Source organism: Ascaphus truei, chromosome 5 (assembly GCF_040206685.1).
Source record: "Ascaphus truei isolate aAscTru1 chromosome 5, aAscTru1.hap1, whole genome shotgun sequence".
NCBI classification, from domain to species: domain Eukaryota; kingdom Metazoa; phylum Chordata; class Amphibia; order Anura; family Ascaphidae; genus Ascaphus; species Ascaphus truei.
The window spans coordinates 125471890-125485966 of NC_134487.1; the positions used below are offsets into that span (position 1 = coordinate 125471890).

General features: G+C 41.1%; 1 protein-coding gene across 1 annotated transcript in view; it reads left to right on the top strand.

Annotated features, from left to right (window-relative positions):
- PAH (phenylalanine hydroxylase) overlaps window positions 1–14077 on the top strand; it is a 95697-nt gene that overhangs the window by 50260 nt on the left and 31360 nt on the right. Inside the window, exon 4 of the mRNA XM_075600612.1 lies at window positions 13525–13613. Coding sequence (XP_075456727.1) covers window positions 13525–13613 — 89 coding nt within the window. The remainder of the gene's footprint in view (window positions 1–13524; window positions 13614–14077) is intronic.

Here is a 14077-nt window from a genome sequence, read left to right on the forward strand (position 1 = left end):
GGACCTAAAACAAAAACACTTCAGCTCCGGAGACCCTCTGCACATCTACACTATGAGTAAAACACACACATCAATAAAGACTCGTTCCTTACCTTACAGGGTATCTGCTACGGTAGTGAAGCAGCATTAATATTTATTTAATAATACTGTACAGTGAGCAGGGGGTCCCCCGAGCTGAACCGCATCACTTTGTGGACCAGGGACCCCCTGTTTCCCGAGTTACAGGCCCCGGAATGTGTCATCGGGTGGCAGTGTCGCCGCCATCTTTATAGCGTCCCATTCGCGACGTGCCCGCTATAAATATGGCGGCGACACTGTAACCGATGCCCCAAACCGGGGCCTGTAATTCGGGAAGCAGGGGGTCTCTGAGACACAAATTAATGCGGTTCAGCTCAGGGGGCCCCCTGCTTCCGCACAATATTATTAAAAATACATAAATGATGATTCATTACCATAGCGGATAGCCGCTAAGGCAATGAAGGGGTTAAGGCAGAATAGCATGTTTATTGGGGACATTTGCCCCCAATAAACATTGCAATACACAACATACAACCCCTGTGTATGTAAAATACATAAACAACAATAAATACATTAAATACATATAGTACTCACCACCCATGTCCGGCTGCCACGATGAAGGCCGTCCTCATCTTCATCCTGCCCATGCCCCATCCACTTCTGCAAAACAGACACAATAATTAAAACATCCAATGTAATGTCCCCTAACCCCTTAATCACCATAGCGGTTATTAACCGCTACAGTCATTAAGGGGTTAACCCACCATCACCCACATACCCTCCCCCACTAACCCCCCCAACCACCCTCACCCACTACCCACAGGGGAGTCCTACCAAATACCCTTGGGGCCAATACCCCCTCCCCCAGCACATACAGTACAATAATGTGCCAAATAACTATTATCCACATAGGGATAATACATTATTTGGCCATTATTAAACACATTAAATACCATAATAAAATAAAGAAAATTGTACTAACCTCATCAATAAGAAGGCTCAGTCGCCAGCATCATCCTTGGGGTCCGTTGCCAAAATAATAAATAGGCAATACATCTCAATTACATTAACATACAAATGAACCCCTTAATCACCTTATCGGGTACTAACCTCAAAGGTAATTAAGGGGTGAAGCCATCCTGCAATGGCAACACCACTTATGCATAACATCCTCAATGAATTAAAAAGCAATTTCCTAACCAAATCTCATTTAATCATTCAATCTGAAGGCTCAAATGCCACTTAAAACATTGCTTTTACAGTGTATACATGTAGCATAACATGTAAACTACATGTAGACGCTGCAAATCAATGTTAACAATACAGTAAGCCAACTCAAATAGCCTGAATCACAAGAACTATATTATGTAAGCAAATAAAGTCAACATCAATGAATAAACACACATGAATTACATCCCTAAACAATTAAAATACCATCCATAACAATTACACAATTAACTATAGCTATCATAACAGAGAACAAGTTCAATACATACTAAAAAGGACACCAACATTTACAATATACTAAAGAAAGCCTCTCCATAACCTACAGTACAGCATACAGCCCAAAACTTACATCTCTCTAATAATAAAATACATTTAACACACATCTATGCATAGCAGCATAGCCACAATCATTTACAATACAGAAAATCAAGCTTTAAAAACACTATAATTTCTTACCCTGTATGTATATATCTCTCTAGACATACATACATACATACAGTGGCAAGAAATGATATGTATAAAAAAAAATCAAGACATGAAAAAGCAAAAAAAAACACAGTTACATTAAATACATTTCTTTATTTAACTTACCATTACTTGCCCCCACCGACTCCCGTTGATCAGCTTACTCATGAACCAATCCACGAACAGGAACCCATAAAATAAAAAAACATAAAATAATAAACATTAAAATAATAAAACACGACAATCCAGGGGTCTTCTAGTTGTAATCCATCTTCATCTGTATTCTTCTACCTTCTTCCGGGGTCTTCTTGCCGTCCGGTGCCACGCCCTGGTCTTATTTCTTCAGAGGAGGTCCTTCCTCCTCGGCGTCTGGCTTCAAAATGAGACGACATAGGCTTTTAAAGGCCTATGACGTCACATTTTCGTCATATGGTTCCCACGGCCCTGATTGGGCCGTGAAAACCATGTGTTTTGGCTGATGTAAATAAAAATGATGACGTCACTTAAAGGCAATGACAGCACAGCCAATCAGAATGGCTTTGCTGCAATTGCCTTTAAGATGACGTCATGAAAAGACACATGGCCGGACTCACATGGTACGGCAGCCAATCAGAGCGTGGGAAGTCTATCCCTACTCTGATTGGTTCAAGTACCATGTGACAGAGGCTTGGGGGAGAAAGGATGTGACGTCATTGAAAGCCTCTGTCACATGGTACTTGAACCAATCAGAGTAGGGATAGACTTCCCACGCTCTGATTGGCTGCCGTACCATGTGAGTACGGCCATGTGTCTTTTCATGACGTCATCTTAAAGGCAATTGCAGCAAAGCCATTCTGATTGGCTGTGCTGTCATTGCCTTTAAGTGACGTCATCATTTTTTTTTACATCGGCCAAAACACATGGTTTTCACGGCCCAATCAGGGCCGTGGGAACCATATGACGAAAATGTGACGTCATAGGCCTTTAAAAGCCTATGTCGTCTCATTTTGAAGCCAGACGCCGAGGAGGAAGGACCTCCTCTAAAGAAAGAAGACCAGGGCGTGGCACCGGACGGCAAGAAGACCCCGGAAGAAGGTAGAAGAATACAGATGAAGATGGATTACAACTAGAAGACCCCTGGATTGTCGTGTTTTATTACTTTAATGTTTATTATTTTATGGTTTTTTATTTTATGGGTTCCTGTTCGTGGATTGGTTCGTGAGTAAGCTGATCAACGGGAGTCGGTGGGGGCAAGTAATGGTAAGTTAAATAAAGAAATGTATTTAATGTAACTGTGGGTTTTTTTGGTTTTTCATGTCTTGATTTTTTTTTTATGCATATCATTTCTTGCCACTGTATGTATGTATGTATGTCTAGAGAGATATATACATACAGGGTAAGAAATTATAGTGTTTTTAAAGCTTGATTTTCTGTATTGTAAATGATTGTGGCTATGCTGCTATGCATAGATGTGTGTTAAATGTATTTTATTATTAGAGAGATGTAAGTTTTGGGCTGTATGCTGTACTTTAGGTTATGGAGAGGCTTGCTTTAGTATATTGTAAATGTTGGTGTCCTTTTTAGTATGTTTTGAACTTGTTCTCTGTTACGATAGCTATAGTTAATTGTGTAATTGGTATGGATGGTATTTTAATTGTTTAGGGATGTAATTCATGTGTGTTTATTCATTGATGTTGACTTTATTTGCTTACATAATATAGTTCTTGTGATGTCAGGCTATTTGAGTTGGCTTACTGTATTGTTAACATTGATTTGCAGCGTCTACATGTAGTTTACATGTTATGCTACATGTATACACTGTAAAAGCAATGTTTTAAGTGGCATTTGAGCCTTCAGATTGAATGATTAAATGAGATTTGGTTAGGAAATTGCTTTTTAATTCATTGAGGATGTTATGCATAAGTGGTGTTGCCATTGCAGGGTGGCTTCACCCCTTAATTACCTTTGAGGTTAGTACCCGATAAGGTGATTAAGGGGTTCATTGGTATGTTAATGTAATTGAGATGTATTGCCTATTTATTATTTTGGCAACGGACCCCAAGGATGATGCTGGCGACGGAGCCTTCTTATTGATGAGGTTAGTACAATTTTCTTTATTTTATTATGGTATTTAATGTGTTTAATAATGGCCAAATAATGTATTATCCCTATGTGGATAATAGTTATTTGGCACATTATTGTACTGTATGTACTGGGGGAGGGGGTATTGGACCCAAGGGTATTTGGTAGGACTCCCCTGTGGGTAGTGGGTGAGGGTGGTTGGGGGGGTTAGTGGGGGAGGGTATGTGGGTGATGGTGGGTTAACCCCTTAATGACTGTAGTGGTTAATAACCGCTATGGTGATTAAGGGGTTAGGAGACATTACATTGGATGTTTTAATTATTGTGTCTGTTTTGCAGAAGCGGATGGGGCATGGGCAGGATGAAGATGAGGATGGCCTTCATCGTGGCAGCCGGACATGGGTGGTGAGTACTATATGTATTTAATGTATTGTTGTGTATGTATTTTAAATGGACAACTCCACTATTATCCATTTGTGGATAATAGTCATTGTGCCCATTACTATACTGTATGTTAGGGGGGTATAGGTGTTGTTGGGGTCATATATATATATATATATATATATATATATATATTTATTTAGTTAGTGTGGGTCTGGTGTGTGTATTTTTTATTATTGTGGGTAGTGGGGGTGGGTGAAGGGGGTATTAGCCCCATCGGTGGTTGTTTAGGGCTTGCGGGTGGGTAGCGGGAGGCCTTAACCCCTTCATGACCATAGCGGTATTAACTGCTACGGTCGTGAAGGGGTTAAGTGCCCGCGCAACCCCCCCGCAAGTCCTAAACTCACACCCAGGGCCAAATCCCCCCTTCACCCACCCCCGCTACCCACAATAAAGATGGCACGGTGGGTTAACCCCTTCATTGCCTTAGCGGTTAGCCGCTAAGGTAATGAAGTGGCCTTTAAATGCCTTTTTCCTGCCTCGGATGCATGCCGGGGGTCTCCGGTGCGGGTATCAGCTCCGGAGACCCCCGGCATCAATCACAGGCAGGAAAAAGGGCTGATTTTTTCTAAGTGTCGCCCCGGCTGATGCTTCTCCTCCAGCAAGTTGCCAACTTAAGTTGGCGGGCTGGATTGGCCATAAAATCTCCAATCTGGGGTGCCGATCAGCACCGAAAAGCTGATCGGGGCTTCCTGAATTCAGCCGCGTTTAAAAAGTGCCGATAAGTGGCTTATCGGCAGCCGTCTCCCGATAAGTTCTTATCGGGAGGAAAAGTTGCCGATAATTCCCACTTATCGGCACTTACTGAATCAGGAAGGAAAAAAATGGCTATAAAATGCCGAAAAAGCCTTATCGGGGCTTACTGCATGAGGCCCTTAGTGATGAAAACATGGCATGTTTGAATAAATACAGTTTTTAGTTTAATTTGGTCAGGTGCTGTGCAATTGTTTTGCCATTGTTTTAAACCTTGGTTTCATCCTTGTTTCGCAGATTCTGAAGGTTGAACAACATCAACACCTTGTTCGTGTAGAAACCACACCCAGCGAGACAGAACATTACTATTGGATAATTAAGGTAATGTATGCATTCCATTCAATTGGCATACACCTATACCACGCATTTGCAATCAAATGCAATGAAACACAAATGCGCTGCAGTGTTCTTACACTGCAGCACAGATTTATTAATTTATTAATTGATTTATTAATGCATCTATTTCTTCTCAATGATCTTACAGGTGATACAGTACAAGAGACAGCCGGAAAACGATGTTGCAGGAAGAAGATTGTATTATAAGTCTTTGTTATTTCTCTTTAGGAAACTCTAAAGGGGAATGGGACCGCTCATCCTATAATGTACATTAGGTAATTAGTATGGGCAGGTGCTTTAAGGGACAAAATGGCATATATTGTCGGTGTGATCCTAGAAGGATCAAAAAGAATCCCCAAATTTTAGCACTCTCTGCCGGAAAATATTACTCTGGATAACAGTGATCCAACAGGAGTAATTACCTGTATATAAGTGTATAGGGAATTAATAGCCCTAGTCGTACCACTAAGTCCAAAGAAAAATAATAAAGTTTTATTCAAGTCAATACTTATTAAAAACACATACACATCATACAAAACTTGTTAAAAAAAACCCGTTCGGAGGTGGCTGGAGTAGGCAGTATTCTTGTTGGATTGTCTCTATTAGTATAATCCTGCTGACTCACATACATCCATATCGGTATTGTCTATTGAGAACCAAAGTAGTATTGTGATCCTGCAGAGGGTATACGCTATTATGAACTGATTAGTATCAGACAGTGTACATACAGGCCAATAGAGTATCTATTTGTATTTACACAGAAAGTTGTCCTATTGATGTTACTATATATCAGAATGTGTACTAGTATTGAAACATTCTTGTATACAGATTAGCCATATATGGATGTAGATCAAAAGCGCATAGTAAAAGGACAGACTGTATTATTAGTTGCAGGGATAAACCAAGTGATCACGGAAGATCATGCACTCGGTCTGTGTCAAGACCAGGCAATATTATTGTATTGCGTGTGTAAACGTGCATTAATCAGCTTAACATATGTGGAGCAATGCTGTGTGGCTATAAGAACGCTCTGTTATCGCAGCGGATCATAGGCTATACCCGTGTGCACGGCGAATCATACACTGGGTCTAGGCAATATAAATATATAAATCAGTGCTGTATGGTTACAAGCAAGCTCCGTGATCGCGGCGGATCATGGACTGATTAGTATCAGAACCCCGCCGCAAATACAAGCCTGTCTTCCCTCGATACACAGGATCACTGGATGCTGCCACCTCCGATGACGTCAGCTACTGACGTCTATTTGTCTAGGAGTCATGACTCCTCCTCCCCTGAAGAAGCGTAGCCTTACGTGAAACGGTCGTCGGGAATAGATTAGATTTATATATTTATATTGCCTAGTCTTGACATAGACCCAGTGTATGATTCGCCGTGCACACGGGTATAGCCTATGATCCGCCGCGATAACAGAGCGTTCTTATAGCCACACAGCATTGCTCCGCATATGTTAAGCTGATTAATGCACGTTTACACACGCAATACAATAATATTGCCTGGTCTTGACACAGACCGAGTGCATGATCTTCCGTGATCACTTGGTTTATCCCTGCAACTAATAATACAGTCTGTCCTTTTACTATGCGCTTTTGATCTACATCCATATATGGCTAATCTGTATACAAGAATGTTTCAATACTAGTACACATTCTGATATATAGTAACATCAATAGGACAACTTTCTGTGTAAATACAAATAGATACTCTATTGGCCTGTATGTACACTGTCTGATACTAATCAGTTCATAATAGCGTATACCCTCTGCAGGATCACAATACTACTTTGGTTCTCAATAGACAATACCGATATGGATGTATGTGAGTCAGCAGGATTATACTAATAGAGACAATCCAACAAGAATACTGCCTACTCCAGCCACCTCCGAACGGGGTTTTTTAACAAGTTTTGTATGATGTGTATGTGTTTTTAATAAGTATTGACTTGAATAAAACTTTATTATTTTTCTTTGGACTTAGTGGTACGACTAGGGCTATTATTTCCCCATACAGTTATATACAGGTAATTACTCCTGTTGGATCACTGTTATCCAGAGTAATATTTTCCGTCAGAGAGTGCTAAAATTTGGGGATTATTTCTCTTTAGGTTAATAAATATTTAATAATTGATCAAGTTTTAATCTGTTGGTTATCTGAAGCATTCCTAGCAAGAGTGTATGGGAATAACGGGGGGGTTACATGACACAGAACAGTCCAAAACATGCATTATTGTAGCGATAGACTTGGAATACTGTGCATTGAATTTAAGTTAAAGACACACTAGCACCACCTATCGTTACTGCAAAGTACTACAGCAGCCGCAGAACCCCATTTGGCAGCTGCGGTCACGCTGCCACAACATGCGACGTACTTGGTTTCGCATGTTCACGGAAACAGTAAGTCTTGCTACATCTGTAACAAGGGTTTCAACAAGGTACAGGAGAGAAGTGTATTTCAGAAAAATAGAAGTGCAAAAACAAAGTGATTATGCACTGAAGCTGGAGGGTGGCAGGTTTAGGGGAAATTTTAGTTAGTACTAGAGATGGGTGAACCTGTCAAAATCCATTCCACTGATTTTCTTTAGCTTTAGGGGTCCAATCTGATCCGTGCAATAAAATCCAGAGGCGGATTTCGCTCTCTTAAGTTCGGCAAACTCCTCTGAATCCGCCAGCCGACTCCGGTCACACGACTTCTGCGGAATCTGTGGCCAAAATACTCCAGATTATTGGAGACTGAAATCATAAGTATTTATATTGCCACTCCCACCTCCTGCCTGCTTGTTACACAGGTTCTGGTGAGGGGATGGTGTGTAAGACTGGAAGTGGTGGGGAATAGTGACAGAGAGAGAGCTACAGTAGAAAGATTTTTATTTTTAATTAGAGAGTTTTTGTTTTATTTTGTTATATTTTGTTTTCATTTGTTTAAAATTGTTATTACGAGTGGTGGTGTGAGATTGAGGAGCAGTTGTTTATCAGGTTCAGTTGGTAGTGTGGGCGGGACAGCAAATGCAGCTTTCGGCTTACCAGTGACATTTACTGTAGGTACCAGCCATAGGAGAAGCCGTAGTACTGTGACCTCGTTGTGAGCGTGCTTCAGGAATATGCTGATTCTACTGCTGTTCAGCATGTGTGAAAGGAACAGGTTGTGTTGGCAAATAGCTCTGTCTTAGAAGAAGCAGGTAGTAATGAGCGTTTGCAGGCTAGTCCTTATTTGGTGGAGAGTGAGTTAATGTTAGGGTCACCTTTGTCAGCAGCTATTTCCTCTGTGTCCTTGACGTTATACGATTCTGTCTGTATACTGATGGAGACTGATGATGCTTCCTGAGCACAGGCCCAGATATTGTTTGACTCCCGAGGAAGCGATATACAGCGGAACATGTTGAGTCTGGCTATCTGGTGAAGCAGCAACATCCAGAGTGGAGGACTAGTACTGGGAGAAGTGCCACTGACGTCATCCGCGTCATAGGGCTGTGCAAAACGTAATATATCAAAAGTGGCACTCTATTATAAGCTTTAAACACGTGTTAATCCAATATTAACATATAAAACATAAATTGAATAAATATAAGTGATACAAACAAATCCTTGAATGCTGCTTTGACCCAGTGCAGGACTGCTCTCTCAATCCCAGGTGAATATGACGACGTGGTTTTACCCAGTGCAGGACTGCTCTCTCAATCCCAGGTGAATATGACGACGTGGTTTTACCCAGTGCAGGACTGCTCTCTCAATCCCAGGTGAATATGACGACGTGGTTTTACCCAGTGCAGGACTGCTCTCTCAATCCCAGGTGAATATGACGACGTGGTTTTACCCAGTGCAGGACTGCTCTCTCAATCCCAGGTGAATATGACGACGTGGTTTTACCCAGTGCAGGACTGCTCTCTCAATCCCAGGTGAATATGACGACGTGGTTTTACCCAGTGCAGGACTGCTCTCTCAATCCCAGGTGAATATGACGACGTGGTTTTACCCAGTGCAGGACTGCTCTCTCAATCCCAGGTGAATATGACGACGTGGTTTTACCCAGTGCAGGACTGCTCTCTCAATCCCAGGTGAATATGACGACGTGGTTTTTCCCAGTGCAGGACTGCTCTCTCAATCCCAGGTGAATATGACGACGTGGCGTCATAGGGCTACCAGATCTTGGAACCTGGAAGTGATGAGAGCGGAAGCAGCTGAGGCCTGGAGTGGGTGAGAGCGGGACTCACCTGGCTCCCGGGTGTCACGGCGGCATCCATCTACATCTTTAATTACTGTACCATGTTTTAAATGCCTACCTTAAAGTAAGCCTGCATTGTAAAGGGGTCTATGCTGATAAATGTATACCTTTATGAAATACTGTCTGCAATATCCCAGTCTCTCTTCTTATTTTTGGGTACTGCTGAACCAAGTATACATCCACCCACATTTGTCACAGTTTTGGATATGCTATCATTACTCCTATAGTTTGTGAGTATATATATTGGAAGTTTATTGCAACACCTATCCACCTTGTTTTGCCATACTGTTCTATGTCCATTTCTCTCCTTTTCCTTTGGTGATACATCCCCCGCTCCCCTGCTGTTCTGGATGCTGACTGTGGAGGGCATCAGAACGCGTCCTGTTTTAGGGTTTCGAGTGAGGAGTATACTGTTCATATACAGTATATATTTAGTAATTATTTTCACTGAAATCACTTGATTTCACTGTTTTATAGTTTATTGGTTAGTGCAGGGGAGCGCAGACTTTTTCCCCTGTGCCCCCTTGCCGGCAGTTCCCCTCTCTCTGCGCCCCTCCCTCTTACCTCTGCTCCTGCATCGGCGTCATGATGTCTCGTTGCCATGGCGACGCGTCTGAGAAGTCGCCGCAGCCAAAGTAAGTGAGGTTTACAGAAGCCTCCGCCGCTTCCCCGGCACTTAATTTAAGTGCCTTCGGGAAGCGCGCGGGGCCTCTGTACACCCTGCGCCCCCTGAAAACAATCCACCAGGGGGGGGCGCCCCCCAGTTTGCGCACTGCTGTGTTAGTGAGTCCCATATCCTGATTTTATGTTAGACACTGTTATTTTTGTGTTTCACATTCACTTCCATAACATATATGAGAGTTTTATTATATTACATTTCACTTAACTAGTGTTGAGCGCCATACCATAATTCTTTCCAGATATTGTTTGAACAGGTGTGCAGCAGCACGTATTGCGTGCGCAATCAGGTCAGGCTGGTGTCGAGGTTGTCGGAGCTGGGCCCAGTTCTAGCCTGTTGTGGTCCGCCATGACGGGTTTTGAATCTGTGACTCATGATCTGGTTTCAGTTGCACCATCTCAGTCTTGTATGCCCAGCACCTTTACTGCTGCTCTAGCTTAGGCACAGGAAGCATTATCAGGTGGGGATGTGAGGGTTCAGGATATAGAAGCGCAGACAGGAGGAGTGGGTAGGGTAGCAGAGAGCACGTCAGTCAGTGGGAAGGTTGCGACTGCTGTAAGCCCGTCTGGTCCAAGGAATGCATCAGTCCAATATGGAGAGAGTGAGGGTGGTGATGGTGCCTACAACGCAATGGTTTAAACCACTATTTATTTACTACTCCTCCCATAATAATTCAGTTTCTGGATTCGGAATCCGGATTCGTCGGTGAGATTATTTTTTTGATAAAGGGGAAAAAACTGAACCTGCCTTTTTTAAACTAGTCTGTGGCTGAAAGGAACTGTCCGTTCAGTGCAAATTCCGATTTTGGTGACAATTTCAGCCATCTCTAGTTAGTACTTCTTCAGGGAGAGGGGGGATGTACAGTAATTGTGTAAAAGCCTTCCTACAGAAGTACTGAAGCACAGGTTAATAGGATACGTGAATTCAAACATGCTAGGGTTAGATATAAGGATATCCTAAATATGAAAAAAAGACATGGATCAAATAGGGTGTGAGGTTTTACAGCAAATAGAAAAATGGGAAAATAGGTGATTGTTCTAATTTGTTGTCAAATTCTATGTTTCTAATGTCATATCATCATATAAAGGGCACAAAACCCACATAATTCACACATACAGGGGTATTTGTGTTCCCTTTTAGTGATCCATGCAGTGGTGGTCTGCCCATTAGGCCCGGGCTAGGGCGGCAGAGTTTGGGGGCGGCAAAAATGTCCGCCCCCATATACAGATGCTGCGCTCTTGAGCCTATCGGGCCTGATGGAAAGGCACTTAGCTGTGGTGGCCGCCTCCTTGCTGCCGCCCTCCTTCTCCTTCTGAACCGCAGCAGCAAATGACCCCGCGGATGTCACCAACGTCATGGCAACGTGGCAGTGCAATGTCAAATGATATCACGATGTTGCCATGGCAACGTGACACAGTGTGATGTAACGTTGGTGACGTCCGACTCGTCATTTGATACTGCGATTCGGAAGGAGGAGGGCGGCAGCAAGGAGGCGATCACCACATGTAAGTGCCTACGGGCGGCGGATCTTCAAATCAGCCACTGGATGCATGTACTCATAAATTATGATTTAAAATATCTGCCATATATTGATCATATATTGGGATTTATTAAGTTAAGGATGGTATACATTTGAAGATTTGATACATGTGTTTACATTCCCCCTGAAGAGCTGCAGTAAAATGTGTACACAGATGGCGTGTACCCTGTTTTGATTATGTGACATTTGATGCAGAGTGTTTTTCCCTTATCCCACAATATATCATTTATCAGTATTTTTAAGTGTGATTATTCCAGAGCGTGAGCTGAAGAAAATAATTGTACTTAAACGATTCAGATATTCTGAGCATGATAGCTACTCTTTTTAGTACATTTCACACTACTAGGGTTACTCTTCAGTATATAGTCCGATATGGGCGTTTAGGTCATTTTCGGACAAAAAATTATGAATAGCCTTCTATCTGATTTGAAAATGTAAGAACTCCCATAGGCTGTGCCCTCTTGTTTTTCACATTCTGATTCAAAGGTAAAACAATATTAGGGGACCAAAAATGTGCTAACAAAATAGTTAGTATTGTTACTTTATCTTTTTGGTGACTTTATGTTGTTACTCTGAAGATTTCTTCTATTCCTGGTATACTGTCCGTTTGTACAACAAGGAAATAATGTATAATCCAGAGGTGGCCCAGTCATAATTAGATATCGGGAAACCTTTGTGCAAGTTCACAAAAAAGTTGAGAAAATAAACTTTTCTTGAGGATGTGGTGGGACTTTAAATAAATAAATAAATTATTCCACCAATGCTTTTCTATCTTAATGCTTTTATTATTTTTTTCTCACACTTGGTTTCATTCTATGACTTTTCCCTTCCTGTTTCATTCTAACCTGTCTTACCCTATCATATGTACTTGATTTCATGTAGCAGCTCTGCTGCAGGTGAGTGAAAATATGGTTGCTGCTATCATCGCCAGGGTTGTAAATATATTACCCTGTACTTATTGTACATTTACTTGTGCAGTTTTTATGTGTCTATATTTTTACCATCACACCAGCCGGTATATACAGAAAATATTTTGTACTCTTTTGTTGGCTTTTTATTTAATTTTTCATATATTTTTTTGAGTCCCAAACATATTTCAATATAGAAATAAAAATAATGTCTGTATTGGATACCAACCAAATGTTATTTAGTGTGTGTTAAATGTTAGAGCTCAGGGTGTCATGCCACACAATACAATCTGGCCCTACCACACAATATTACACCTTACCATCCCACTTAGTAGATACTTCCAGCATAAACAACTTATTTGTAAATTTACCATGTTAACCAATTTTTAAGTTTGTCCAAAATAATTGTTTTAGAACAATACAACCTCTTACTAAAAACTATGATATCAGGAGGACAAGTAATGAAAAGACCATTTTAAATTTGATAATTGTTATATACAAAATGAACACAGTCTATAAAAATATTGATATTTGTTGTTTCACATGCTCTGAAAGACTTGGATAATGATAATAACACTATAATTGCTGGGATGTTTTCAGAATGCATTTTTATCATGCTAAAGCCTGTGACTATTGGGGCATAAACCTACTTTTGCCCATACATATTTCTTACCTTCGGGTCTCCCTGGCCTATCCAGAACAGTTCAAAGTACAAACTACCTCCTTCACCATACCTAGCTGGGCCCTCATCTATCTTCACAGTAAATCATTCTTCACGGCAATGGCGGTCATCATGTAACTGGTGATCAGCCACATAAGCTTAATTAAGTAAGATTTCATTTCTTTTTTTTTTTTTTGCAGTTCCATGGTTTCCAAGGACCATTCAGGACCTGGATAAGTTTGCCAATCAAATCCTCAGCTACGGAGCAGAACTGGATTCTGATCATCCTGTAAGCATGTCTTCTGCATTACATATACCCGAATCTTGTATCTGATTTCCATGGCTATATTCTTGTGTAGAAGTTGATATAATATTACTATAAATTGTATCTCGTAGTTATGTTGCATTTGCAAATGCATTAACATATTATTTTCCTCCTGTAGTAAGGTTTAGCCCTTTGCAGCTTTATAATGTTTCAGTATTTTCGAAGTTGAGGATACATACAAGTTGGATAACTTTGGGACATTTTTCTGTTTTAGATACTCCGCGTCACTTTACTTGCTCAGTTCACATTACATTGCTCTCAACTTTTATAAACTTTTATTATTTGAATGCGCAAACAGAATGGATTCCTTGTTCAAATGTGTAGTTGAAACATTTTAACTAGCATATTGCACAAATGTAATTTAATGTTGCAGAAACATGTATGATAATAACTTTAAAATCGCTATGAAAGGAATATATTACCTCCAA